Source organism: Vipera berus (genome assembly GCF_964194415.1).
Source record: "Vipera berus genome assembly, chromosome: 3".
Lineage (NCBI taxonomy): Eukaryota > Metazoa > Chordata > Lepidosauria > Squamata > Viperidae > Vipera > Vipera berus.
Genome location: NC_138204.1, coordinates 214,533,910 through 214,546,698, shown reverse-complemented (window position 1 = coordinate 214,546,698; position 12,789 = coordinate 214,533,910). Strand labels below are relative to the sequence as shown.

The window sequence follows — 12,789 nt, the reverse complement described above, 5'->3', positions numbered from 1 at the left end:
TATAAATATAGATATATGGATATGGATATGGATATAAATATAGATATATGGATATAGATATAGATATAGATATAGATATAGATATAGATATAGATATAGATAAGGTAAAGGTAAAGGTTCCCCCGCACATGCGTGCTAGTCGTTTCCGACTCTAGGGGCCGGTGCTCATCTCCGTTTCAAAGCCAAAGAGCCAGCGCTTGTACGAGGATGTCTCCGTGGTCATGTGGCCAGCATGACTAGACGCCAAAGGCGCACGGAACGCTGTTACCTTCCCACCGTAGTGGTCCCTATTTTTCTACTTGCATTTTTACGTGCTTTCGAACTGCTAGGTTGGCAGAAGCTGGGACGAGTAACAGGCGCTCACTCTGTTACGCAGCACTCGGGATTCGACCCGCCAAACTGCCGACCTTCTGATCGACAAGCTCAGCGTCTTAACCCACTGAGCCACCGCGTCCCTATATAGATATAGATATATAGATATAGATATAGATATAGATATAGATATAGATATAGATATAGATATAGATATAGATATAGATATAGATATAGATATAGATATAGATATAGATATAGATAAATATACAGACATAGATATATGGATATGGATATGGATATGGATAGATAGATAGATAGATAGATAGATAGATAGATAGATAGATAGATAGAGATAGATATAGATAGATAGATAGATAGATAGATAGATAGATAGATAGATAGATAGATAGATAGATAGATAGATAGATAGATAGATAGATTATAGATATAGATATAGATAAAAGGAAAAAGTAACTTAGGACTGTTTTTCCCACTTAATGACCATCACAGCATCCCCATGGTCATGTGATCAAAATTCAGACACTTTGAAACTGGCATGTACTTATGACTATCGCAGTGTCCCGGGGGTGTCACACGACCCCCTTTTTCCTACCTTCTGACAAGCAGAGTCAATGGGGACGCCTGATTCACTTAACAACCGTGTTACTAACTGAACAACTGCAGTGCTTCACTTAACAACTGTGGTAAGGAAGGCCGTAAAATGGGGTTAAACTCACTGAACAACTGTTTTGCTTAGCAGGGAGTCCTCAACTTACAACCGCTCATTTAGTGACCGTTCAAAGTTACAACGGCACGGACCATTTTTCACACTTAACGACTGTCGTTGCAACATCTCTGCGCTCATGTGATCAGAATTTGGATGCTTGGCAACGGGTGTGTGTTTGTGACAATTGGGAGTGTCTTGGGGGGTCACCTTTTGCCACCCTCTGTCAGTAGGGAAGCCAAGATTCACTTAAGAACCGTGTTACTAACTGAACAACTGCAGTGATCCATTCAACAACTTTGGCAAGAAAGATTGTAACAATGGGATAAAACTCTCTCAACAACCATCTTGCTTAGCAATGAAAATTTTGGACTCAGTTCTGGTCATAAGTTGAGGACTACTTGTACATACAGCTAGACCACCACAGGGAGACCAAAGTGGATATCCACGCACGGACTGGGAAAACTCAGGGAAATAAAGGTGGTTGTATAATTTCCACTGGAAGATCAATGAGAATGGAGCTGGAAGGGACCTTGGAGGTCTTCTAGTCCAACCCACTGCTCAAGCAGGAGACCCTATACCATTTCGGACAAGGGATTTTCTAGTCACTTCTTAAAAATCTCCAGCGATGGAGCACCCACAACGATTGAAGTCAAGCTGTTCCAAAGGTTAATTGTCCTCACTGTTAGGAAGTTTCTCCTTAATTCCAGGCTGCTTCTCTCCTTGATTAGTTCAATCAATCAATCAATCAATCAGAATAGAACTGGAAGTGACCTTGGAGGTCTTCTAGTCCAACCCCCTGCTCAAGCATGGGACCATATGTCATTCCAGACAAGCGATTGTCCAGTCTCTTCTTTAAAATCTCCAGTGATGGAGAATCCACAACCTCTGGTGGCAAGCTGTTCCACTGGTTAATTGTCCTCACTGTCAGGAAGTTTCTCCTTAATTCCAGGTTGCTTCTCTCGTTGGTCAGTTTCCAACCATTGTTTCTCATCCTGTCCTCTGGTGCTTTGGAGAATAATGTAACCCCCCTCATCTTTGTGGCAGCCCCTCAGATACTGGAAGACTGCTATCATGTCTCTCCTGTTTCTTCTTTTCTTTAAACTAGCCAAACCCAAGTCCTGCAGCCGTACTTTGTATGTTTTAGTCTCCAGGTCTTGGATCATCTTAGTTGCTCTTCTCTGATTTTTCCCCCCAAACTCTCAACCTCTTTTTTGTGGTATGGTGACCAAAACTGGCTGCAGTATTCCAGGTGTGGCCTTACTAGGGTTTTCCTTGTACAGGTAGTTCTCAATTTACGACTGGTTGCTTCGAAGTTATGACGGACTTCCCCAGGGGTACTTACAACCCAGTTCCAAAGTTTTGGTGGCTGCCCCTACCTACCTCTTGGCTTTGCAAAAGGGGTCTAGGACAACTCACCGCAGCCAACTCACTGCAGGACAACTCACGGCGAGATAAGCGTTACACTGTTGTTGAAGAAACGGTGGAATGGATTCATTAAATGGAGGATGCAAAAGGAAGGGGGAAAAAATGACATGTGAATAACCAAAAAATTAGTTAATTAAAAATAAATAATTAAATGGAATTGTCCCAAAGGTGCTTTTTTTCAAGAGGCAACTGGACTTTCTTCGTTTTTCTTTGAAGACATTTCGCTTCTTATCTTAGAGGTTTCTTCAGCTCTGGAGGGATTGGGAAGATTTATACTCCTTGCAGACAGCTGGTCATTTGCCTTCTTTTAGGGAGTCCTTGAGGCCACATGGAGGTTTTATCTGTGTCATCAGGGTCACCTGAGTGGCACAAATGGGTGTGGAGCCTTCTCGGAACTGCTGAAAGGATTGTGTGGTAGACTGGAGATGGATGATGTTGTATCCTTCCCCCTCTGTTGAGGGAGGGCTGTTCCGTTTTGACCTAGGTGGTCTCTTTGACCCCTCTTTCAAACCAGCGGTCCTCAATGTCCAAAAAGTTGACTTTGCTGTCTTCAAAAAATTGGCCTTCATCTCTTCAACGCAGATGGACTGACAAATCTTGTCCTTTCAACAGTTCTAAGAAAGCTCCACGCCCATTTGCACCATTCAGGTGACCCTGAGGGCAGAGATAAACCTCCAAGGGGCCTCAATGACCCTCCAAAAGGACGCAAATGACCAGCTGTCTGCAAGGAGCATAAATCCTTCCATTCCCTACTATCCGTTCAGAGCTGAAGAAGCTTCTTGGATGAGAAGCGAAAGGTCTTCCAAGAAAAACAAGAAAGTCCAGTTGCCTCGTGTAAAATCACTTTTGTAGATATGGAATTAACCCATTTTCCACCCAGCTCCATCACACAGAACTGTTGGCTGAAGGGAGCTTCCGCTGATTTGATTAAACATGTTGAGGATTTTATCTTGGCTGATTCCCACGTCTTTGCCCTAGAGGACAATGCAGGCGGAAAAATCCCACTGTGGGCCAGACAAAAACGTTTCCTTGAAAAAAAATGGGATGAGACAGCTTCTTCCTTGGGTCCCACGTCTCAGAGTTTTGTTTGAAAAATCTGCTAAAAAAGATTCGTCGCTGTGCCATCAAGGTACCTTTGATAATATTGAACTAAGCTTCCGAGCGTCCCTTTGTCTTCTTGTCGACACATTTGGCTTTTCAAAAGGCAGCACTTTTTTTTCTACGTGTGGGTTGTTGCTTTTTCTCCTCTTACATCCGAAAAGAAGCCGAGCAAATGTTTTTTGCACAAAAGCTTAGCTTTTATTTTATTTTATTTTTTATTTTATTTTTCTCAGTGTCTCTTTGCAGCACAAAGCCAGTTTGATGTGGTGAGGAAAGTCCTAGCACAGAAATCAGGAGACAGTGAGTTCCAGTTCCACTTTAGGCATGAAAGCTGGCTGGGGGACCTTGGGTCAATCACCAGGAGACGGTGAGTTCTAGCCCTGATTTAGACATGAAAACTGACTGCATGGCCTTGGGTAAATCAACAGGAGACGGTAAGTTCTAGTCCCATTTTAGACCTGAAAACTGTCTGGGGGACTTTGGGCCAATCACCAGGAGACTGTGAATTCTAGTCCTGATTTAGACATGAAAACTGGCTGCGTGACTTTGGGTCAATCACCAGGAGACGGTAAGTTCTAGTCCCATTTTAGACCTGAAAACTGTCTGGGGGACTTTGGGCCAATCACCAGGAGACTGTGAATTCTAGTCCTGATTTAGACATGAAAACTGGCTGCGTGACTTTGGGTCAATCACCAGGAGACGGTAAGTTCTAGTCCCATTTTAGACCTGAAAACTGTCTGGGGGACTTTGGGCCAATCACCAGGAGACAGTGAGTTCTAGTCCTGATCTAGATCTGAAAACTGGCTGGATGGTTTTGAGCCAACCATAGGGAGAGTGTGAGTTCTAGTCCCTTAGACTCTGACCGTTAATGTGGTCACATGATCGTGGTAGTATTGCTCAATCACAGAACTTCAAATCTGGGTTGTAAACACCCCTCAGGTGGATCCGTCAAAGCTTCCAACAGTCGCTAAGCAAATGTTGTTTTATAGCTTATTATGCAGGTAGTCCTCAACTTATGACCATGAAGCAAACGGTCATAAGTCAAGACTACCTGTGTAATAAACTCTGAGAAAATTGCAGTTTTTTTCCCCTCCAAGCAATTTCTAGAAGATTATGATGGAAAGTTGAAAGATTCACATACCAGCTGAGCTTCTTCCCACTTGTCTCTGTTGTCTTCGGTCAGGATGTTGCTAATTACCTGGACGAAGTTCTGAGAAGAAGAAAAAAAATCAGAAAGCCAATGGATTCATCCCTGAAATTGACACACTGTCGTTGACACATTCTTTGAACATTCCATTCTAATCCTCCCCATCCTCAAGCGGAGAAGCAGAAGACCTTTCTTTCAGAGCCATTTGTTAGATAACGATGAAGAAACCAGGAAAAAAGCATCTCCATCTCTTTAGATTTTTAAGGCATGCGGTCATGGTTTACACACACACACACACACACACACACACAGGATTGAGAGAAGACAGATGTTGTGTGAAGAGGACATTTCAAGGACATTTCTCAGGTCTGCCAATGTATCCAACCAGAAGTGATTCGTCCATTGGTGGACCTGATCTTCCATTCCATCTAAGCTAGCAATTATAGAGACAGACCAAGAAAGGATGAAGGTACGAAGAATTGATTTCTATGAACTTCTAAGAAGCTATGAAGAATTCATTCCTCTGAGTCTTTCTTCCCGGCAATACCTTCAGCATGGGTTTTGAGAAGCAGTACACCAACATTTCTCAACTTTGGCAACTTGAATGTAGGTGGACTTCAGCTCCCAGAATTCCCCAGCCGGCATGGCAGGCTGGGGAATTCTGGGAGTTGAAGTCCACCCATCTTCAAGTTGGGTGGACTAGCGTCTAAATATACCTAGGCAGCATTTGATCTTGGAAATTCACCTCCTGCGTGATGGATTATCCTACTGAATGCTCAAGTATGAGGAGCTACACATCCCAAGATTATTTTCAAGCCAGGACATCGGTGATTTCAGCCTCCCGGGCTTTAGAGCTGAGCTGAAACTGCATCAAGAGTCATCCCCAGGTGGTTGAAGGTACCGCCATCTTGACCACCCATCCCCACCATGACTATCATCTCCTGTAACTGTGTGGTTTGGTACAGCAACGCAACAGGACAGGTACAGACTCCAACAGATAGTCAAGATTGCAGAAAGAACTGCAACCAGCCTGCCTTCAAATTGAGGACCTGTATATTCTGAGGGTCAGAAGGAGGGCTGAAAAAAAAATATCTCTACCACCGTTGTAGACACTAAGTTGATGTTGAATTTAATTACGGCAGCGAGACTTTTAGTAGCGCAATATTGGAAGAAGGAAGAACTGCCGACTATAGAAGAGTGGACTATAAAAGTTTCCAACTTGGCGGAGATGGCAAAGATTTCAGCATATTTGAAAGACCAATCGCAACAGAGATACATTGTGGAATGGAGGAGATGGATTGATTACATCCAGAATAAATACGGGACTAAAAAGTTTCACCTAGCATTTGAATAAGTATTGGATTCATGTGATATATAAATTACTTGTAGTTATTTTAGTAAGAGTTAAAGTGCGATAGAATTTAATATTTCATTGTTGTTTGCATATGGTAGATTATGTTTGTTTGTATTTTTATACCCTGTATTTAGCTCTGGGAAGTCGGGGAGGGGGGAGGGGAGGGTTGGGGGGGTTGGGGAGAGGGGAGGGGGAGGGGGGTTGTATTCAAAAATGTATTGTAAAACTTTTCAATAAAAAAAAATATCTACAGACCCCTCACATCCTGGACATACGCTGTTTGAACATCTCCCCTCAAGATGGCGCTATAGGGCATTGCATGCCAAAACAACTAGATAGAGCAGGGGTCTTCGAACGTGGCCCTTTTATGACTTATGGACTTCAAATCCCAGAATTCCTCAGCCAGGCATGCTGGCTGAGGAATTCTGGGAGTTGAAGTCCACAAGTCATGAAAGGGCCACGTTTGAAGACCCCTGAGATAGAGGGACATGTTTTGGTTTTTTTCCCCTGCCATCACTCTGCGGAACACTTAGTTCTCTCAGACCTGCCTAAAGGCTATATTAACCCGAGTAGCTACAGCTGTAGTAATACGACTTGTCCTTCTTATTATCTTCTTTACTCGCCCTTTTATTGTGGTGAGGACATGATGATGATGATGATATGATGATGCTTTGCGTGTACTGTGAGTCCGTCAGTATCCAATTAGAAACTCAGATTCCTTGAGTGTCTAATCATGCTTGGCCAGATAAAATATTCAGTTCAATTCAGTTCAATTTTACTTGGAGGAAGGGGGAAAAAAAAACAGGGCAATGGAGTGACCTGCTAAGAATGGAGGCAAAAATGTCCCTCCACTCTTATGATGAATTGAATTATTTATTAATTGATAATTCATAATATTATTATAATTTGGCATGCCCAAACAACTAGACACAAAGACATTTTTTCTTCCATCTTGCCATCTCTCTGCTGAACACCTAATTCCCACAGCACTGTCTTATGCCTAAGGATATTTACTCATGTAGTAGGGCTGTAATAGCGCTCCATGGTGCCATGCTGGCCACATGTGTGCAGAAATGTCTTTGGATAGCGCTGGCTCAATGGTCTTGAAATGGAGTTGAGCACACACACAAACACACACACACACACACCTATAGTCAGTAATGGCTAGTGGAGTAAAATCCACAAGGACTCCTTTACCTCCTTTTTTAAATTACTTCTCATTACTACTGTAATTACTGAATCACTACTCATTTTTTCTATTGTGTTCTCCTATTGGTATTTTAGGATTATCTTACTTTGTTGCTTGAATGTTCACTAAGGATTTCAGCACCAGAGACAAATTCGATGTGTGTCCATCCACATTTGGCCAATAAAGAATTCTATTCTATTCTATTCTATTCTATTCTATTCTATTCTGTTCTGTTCTGTTCTGTTCTGTTCTGTTCTGTTCTGTTCTATTCTATTCTATTCTATTCTATTCTATTCTATTCTATTCTATTCTATTCTATTCTATTCTATTCTATTCTATTCTATTCTATTCTGCATTTTGTTCTGCCCTACCCTACCCTACCCTACCCTACTCTACTCTACCCTACCCTACCCTACCCTACCCTACCCTACCCTACCCCACCCTACCCTACTCTACTCTACTCTACTCTACCCTACCCTACCCTACTCTACTCTACTAAGCATTCTAAAGAAAAATGGCTATAATTCCTGGTTATTTTGTAAGAGAGCAAAAACTCTTAAGCTCATATAAATCCATTCCTACCATGCTTGTCAATTTGTCACTGATCGCTTTCTGAAGATGAGATTCTATCAGGGGTGTTTGTACCAGCGAAACATCTACTGATCAAGGCATTAACGGGAATCGACTGCCTGGGTGAGCACCTTCCCCAATCAATAACCCTCTTTTCTATTTGTTTACTGATGCTCTAATCTCTTGTTATCCATCCTGTTTAAGACCGGCGGCTGGCTGATTGCTGATGTTTCAGGGCTGATCAGCTAGAGCCTCATCAAATGCTGCCGTGTCTTCCTAAATATCTTTGCTTGCAGGGGTTATATGCTGGACTGAAAGCTTTCCTCAAAATGGTGAATGCCTTATGCTGTCACGCCTGTCTCTGCGCCTGTCGATTGTACGTGCGACTTCACAGCGCACGAAAAAAAAACTATGAAAGAGCTCCATTGGAATCATTCTGGAGCAGTATTTGTCTTTGTTGTTGTTAGCTGCGAAGTCGTGTCCGACCCATCGCGACCCCATGGACAACGTTCCTCCAGGCCTTCCTGTCCTCTACCATCTTCTGGAGTCCATTTAAGCTCACGCCTCCTGCTTCAAGTATTTGTCTACTTGGACAAAACTTTAAAACGCTTGGACTTCAATTCCCAGAGTGCCTCATCCAGCCATGCTGGCTGAGGAATTCTGGGAATTGGGAGTCCACACATTTTCAAGTTGTCAAGGTTGACGAACGCTGTTCTGGAATCAAGACTAAATGCAGAACTCTCCGATTTTATTATTATTATTATTATTATTATTATTATTATTATAAAAAAATAAAAATGGAAGCATTTAGACCTTTACCCTCACGCCAACTAACCCGTGGGATTCCCGTTTGTCAACTCACCTGTACGTCGTTCGAAGTCGGATTGTAATACGCCCTGCGGAATATCTCCGTCATGTTCCTGAGTACATCAAAGGTAGACAAGAGGTCCCCACTGTAGCTGGTTCCATCCTGAGAGATCTCCACCAGGTTTTGCAAGACGTCTGAGACCCCTTCTCCAGCTAGCCCCCGCTGGGCTTTCAAGAGATGCTCCCTGGTCTGGCAAGTCAAAAACAGAAACAATGTTATTTCATGATATTTCCTCCCCCCCCTTTTTAAAAAAAAGAAACCCATATCGTGTTTCTCACCACAGCACAGAGCTATTAAGGAAGCCTCTAAGCCCACCAACCAAAATATAATATAATTGTTTCAAAGACCCTGTGTAATCTAGGTCAGGCCTTTTCAACTTTTGCACCCATTGTACCACTTTTAGAATACGGCAACATCCGAGTACCACCAGTCGCCTAGCAAGGTGTCAAAAACTTGATGACCCACCCACCCCCAAAAATGATGAAGTACAGGTAGTTCTTGACTTACAACAGTTCGCTTTGTGACTGTTCGAAGTTACAATGGCACTGAAAAAGGGCCCCCCAAGCCACAGCTGAGCAGGACACCTGCCTGCCCGCCCGGGGGCGCTCTTCCTCCTGTCCGAGGTTTTCATTGTTGTGAGCATTCCTGTTGAGGATTGGTAACTGGGGTGGGGTGGGAGGTGTTTGGTTTTTATTTCCCCCCTCTGCTGGGTGGTTGCAGCAGGTTTGGGTGACTTCACATGACCCTGGGACACTGTGACCATCATAAGTATGAATCACTTGCCAAGCATCTGAATGTAAATCACAAGACCCTGGAGATGCTGCAACATTCCAGATGATCGGCGCTTCTTCTGGGCTCAGAAATGGCAGGATCAGCGCCGAGCTCTAGCTGGAGCCTGGCGCTGAACCTGGTGCTTCCGCTGAGCCCTGACAGCCCTGCAGCTCCAGCCGTGTCTCGCTCAGGCTTGTGCGGTGCTGCCACCAGTTCAGCTCATTCGCCTCCCCCGCTACCACTTTTCTAGGATGGTCGCGTACCACCTGCCAGGTGCCAATGTACTACAGGTGGTACCCGTACCACTGGTTGAAAAGCCCTGATCTAGGTCATTAAAAGCTTCTCCGAAGGGAGATAAGATCTACAAGCTCACCCATGGAAACCAGCTTCTGGAATTCCTCTAGAAAAGACAAGGAGGAAATGGACTCGTGCTGCAAGCCCAAATGACCGTCTATTTTTAAAATCAAGATTTCTGGATCACTCAAGGTGGCCAGACAAGATCCTCGGAACCAAAATGAATCAGATTTAGAGTTTGAGTGGGCTAGTCTGATGATTTCAGAATGATGGAAAAAAGATGTTGGGACAGAGAAGTGCAGAGAAGAGCGACGAAGATGATTAGGGAGCTGGAGGTAAAATATATAAAGGAACGGTTTCTGGAACTGGGAATATCTAGTTTAATGAAGAAAAGGACTAGGGGTGACACGATAGAAGTCTTCCAATATTTGAAGGACTGTCATAGAAAACAGGTGGTCAAGCTATTCTCCAAAGCACCTGAAGGTAGGACAAGAAGCAACAGATGGAAACTAACCAAGGAGAGAAGCAACCTAGAACTAAGGAGAAACTTCCTGACAATGAGAACAATTAATCAGTGGAACAACCTGCTACCAGAAGTTGTGGATCCTCCAACACTGGAAGTTTTTTAAGAAGAGATTGGACAACCATTTGTCTGGCATAGTGTAGGGTCTCCTGCTTGAGCAGAGGGCTGGACTAGAAGACCTCCAAGGTCCCTTCCACCTCTGTTATTCTGTTATTCTATAAGCCCATATCAATTAATCAGTGGAACAGTTAGCCTCCAGAAGTTGTGGGTACTCCAACACTGGAGGTTTTTAAGAAGAGATTGGAAAACCATTGTCTGCAATGGTACTCTAGAGCAGGGGTAGGCAACCTTGGTTCTTTTAAGGCTCGTGGACTTCAACTCCCAGAATTCCTGAGCTAGGAGTTGAAGTCCACGAGTCATAAAAGAGCCAAGGTTGCCTACCCCTGCTCTACAGGGCCTCCTGCTTGAGCAAGTGGTTGGACTGGAAGACTAAAAGGTTTGTATTATGTGTGTTTGTTTTTCATTCCCAATTTCCTACAGGAAGATTGAAGAAGATATGGATTAGATGATCCTGACGTTGACCAAGATGACAAGTGCTGTGGCCATGAACTAAAAACAATGGAAGAGAATATTTGTAACTCAGGTTTGAACTGTAGGGACCTTGGTTCTCTCTGAGCTTAGTTGTTGGCTTGTTTCATTAGTAAATCAGTAAATTAGGTAACATCCTCAGTTTGGTAAGGAAACTTCTCCAAGCAAGAGAAGCACACAAGATTTATTCAAGCCTATATTAGTTAACAAGAATTGGGTCAACTAAATGTCTCTGAAGATTCTCAATCATCCAGGTTGTGGTTCTCCTAAAGGTGTTTTTTTTTTTTTTAAAGGCAACTGGACTTTCTTGGTTTTTCCTTGAAGACATTTCACTTCTCATCCAAGGAGCTTCTTCAGGTTTTGCCGTTCTCTTCAGTTCAGAAGTGAAGAAGCTTGGGAGAACAAATCCCACTCACCATCATCTGGATATTCCTGTAGTCTATGGAGACACACTTGACATACGTCGGAAGCGTCCAATAGGCGATGCCGTCTTCATCCAGCAGGCACCGCCGTAGGATCAGCCCTGGTGAGAGAAGATACCATGAAAACCCTAACGTGAAAAGAACAGCAGCTCCTCCTCCTCCTCCTCCTCCTCCCCACAAATCCCATTCCCTTCTAGCACTGATGATGTTCCCTAGTTGGGTCCTGAAATGCCTGCAAGAAAACAACCCAGCTCAGAGGGCATCAAGGGCCTCAAAATTCTCCTCCTCTTCTTCCTCCTTCTCCTTCTCCTTCTCTTCCCCCCTCCTCCTCCTCCCCACAAATCCCATGCCCTTCTAGCACTGATGTTGTTACCTAGTTGGGTCCTGAAATGTCTGCAAGAAAAACACCCAGCTCAGAGACAACCAAGGACCCCACAGTCCTCCTCCTCTTCCTCCTCCTCCTCCTCTTCCCCTCTGTTAGGCATATGGTGTTAGCCTACAATGTTGGGTTGAAAATATATTAACCATGATGTTATGTCTTTAAGATGTTAATTGGCCAATGGGTGTGTAAGTGTTCTCATGGCCATAAGAGGAAGCTAGTAACGTAGCTTCTCTCTCTCTCTGAATTCACTGATCTCTACTATTACTGTTTTTGCTCTGCTGTTGGTTTACTACTGTTGTAAACCTGAACTGTGTATTGACCTCTGGACCGGTAAGAAGACTTGTAGTTTGGATTACGCCTTGGACTGTTGCTATTGTGTATGACTTGGACTGTTTATTTTTGACTGTGCATTTTTGTTTTTACACTACCTCAAAGTAAAATACTTTTTGCTTTTACAACTCAGTGTACTCCTGTGTGTGACTCTTGCTGCTCTCAGTACCCTTCCTTGTCTCTGCAACTCTTTGGTAGCACAAGGAGATCTCTGCACAACAAATTCCTTAACACCCTCCCCCACAAAACCCACTCCCTTCTAGCACTGATGATGTTACCTAGTTGGGTCATGAAATGTCTGCAAGAAAAACACCCAGCTCAGAGAGAACCAAGGACCCCACAGTCCTCCTCCTCCTCCTCCTCCTTCTGACAAACCCTACTCCTTCTTAGCACTGATGATGTTCCCTAGTTGGGTCATAAAACTCCTGCAAGAAAACCACCAAGCTCAGAGAGACCAAGGACCCCACAGTCGTCGTCGTCGTTGTCCTCCTCCTCCTCTTTCTTTACTCCTCCTCCTCTTCTTCCTCCTCCTCCTCTTCCCCCCCCCCACAAACCCCACTCCCTTCTAGCACTGATGATGTTACCTAGTTGGGTCATGAAAGGTCTGCAAGAAAAACACCCAGCTCAGAGAGAACCAAGGACCCCACAGTCCTCCTCCTCCTCCTCCTCCTCCTCCTCCTCCTCCTCCTCCTCCTCCTGACAAACCCTACTCCTTCCTAGCACTGATGATGTTCCCTAGTTGGGTCATAAAACTCCTGCAAGGAAACCACCAAGCTCAGAGAG

The 12,789-nt window shown here is 43.9% G+C and overlaps 1 protein-coding gene across 1 annotated transcript in view; it reads right to left on the bottom strand.

Moving 5' to 3' along the window:
• ADGRB1 (adhesion G protein-coupled receptor B1) overlaps positions 1-12,789 on the bottom strand; it is a gene marked incomplete at its 5' end in the record, with an annotated part of 265,769 nt that overhangs the window by 133,329 nt on the left and 119,651 nt on the right. The window contains 3 exons of the mRNA XM_081323014.1: positions 4,710-4,778; positions 8,691-8,885; positions 11,289-11,395. Coding sequence (XP_081179140.1) covers positions 4,710-4,778; positions 8,691-8,885; positions 11,289-11,395 — 371 coding nt within the window. The remainder of the gene's footprint in view (positions 1-4,709; positions 4,779-8,690; positions 8,886-11,288; positions 11,396-12,789) is intronic.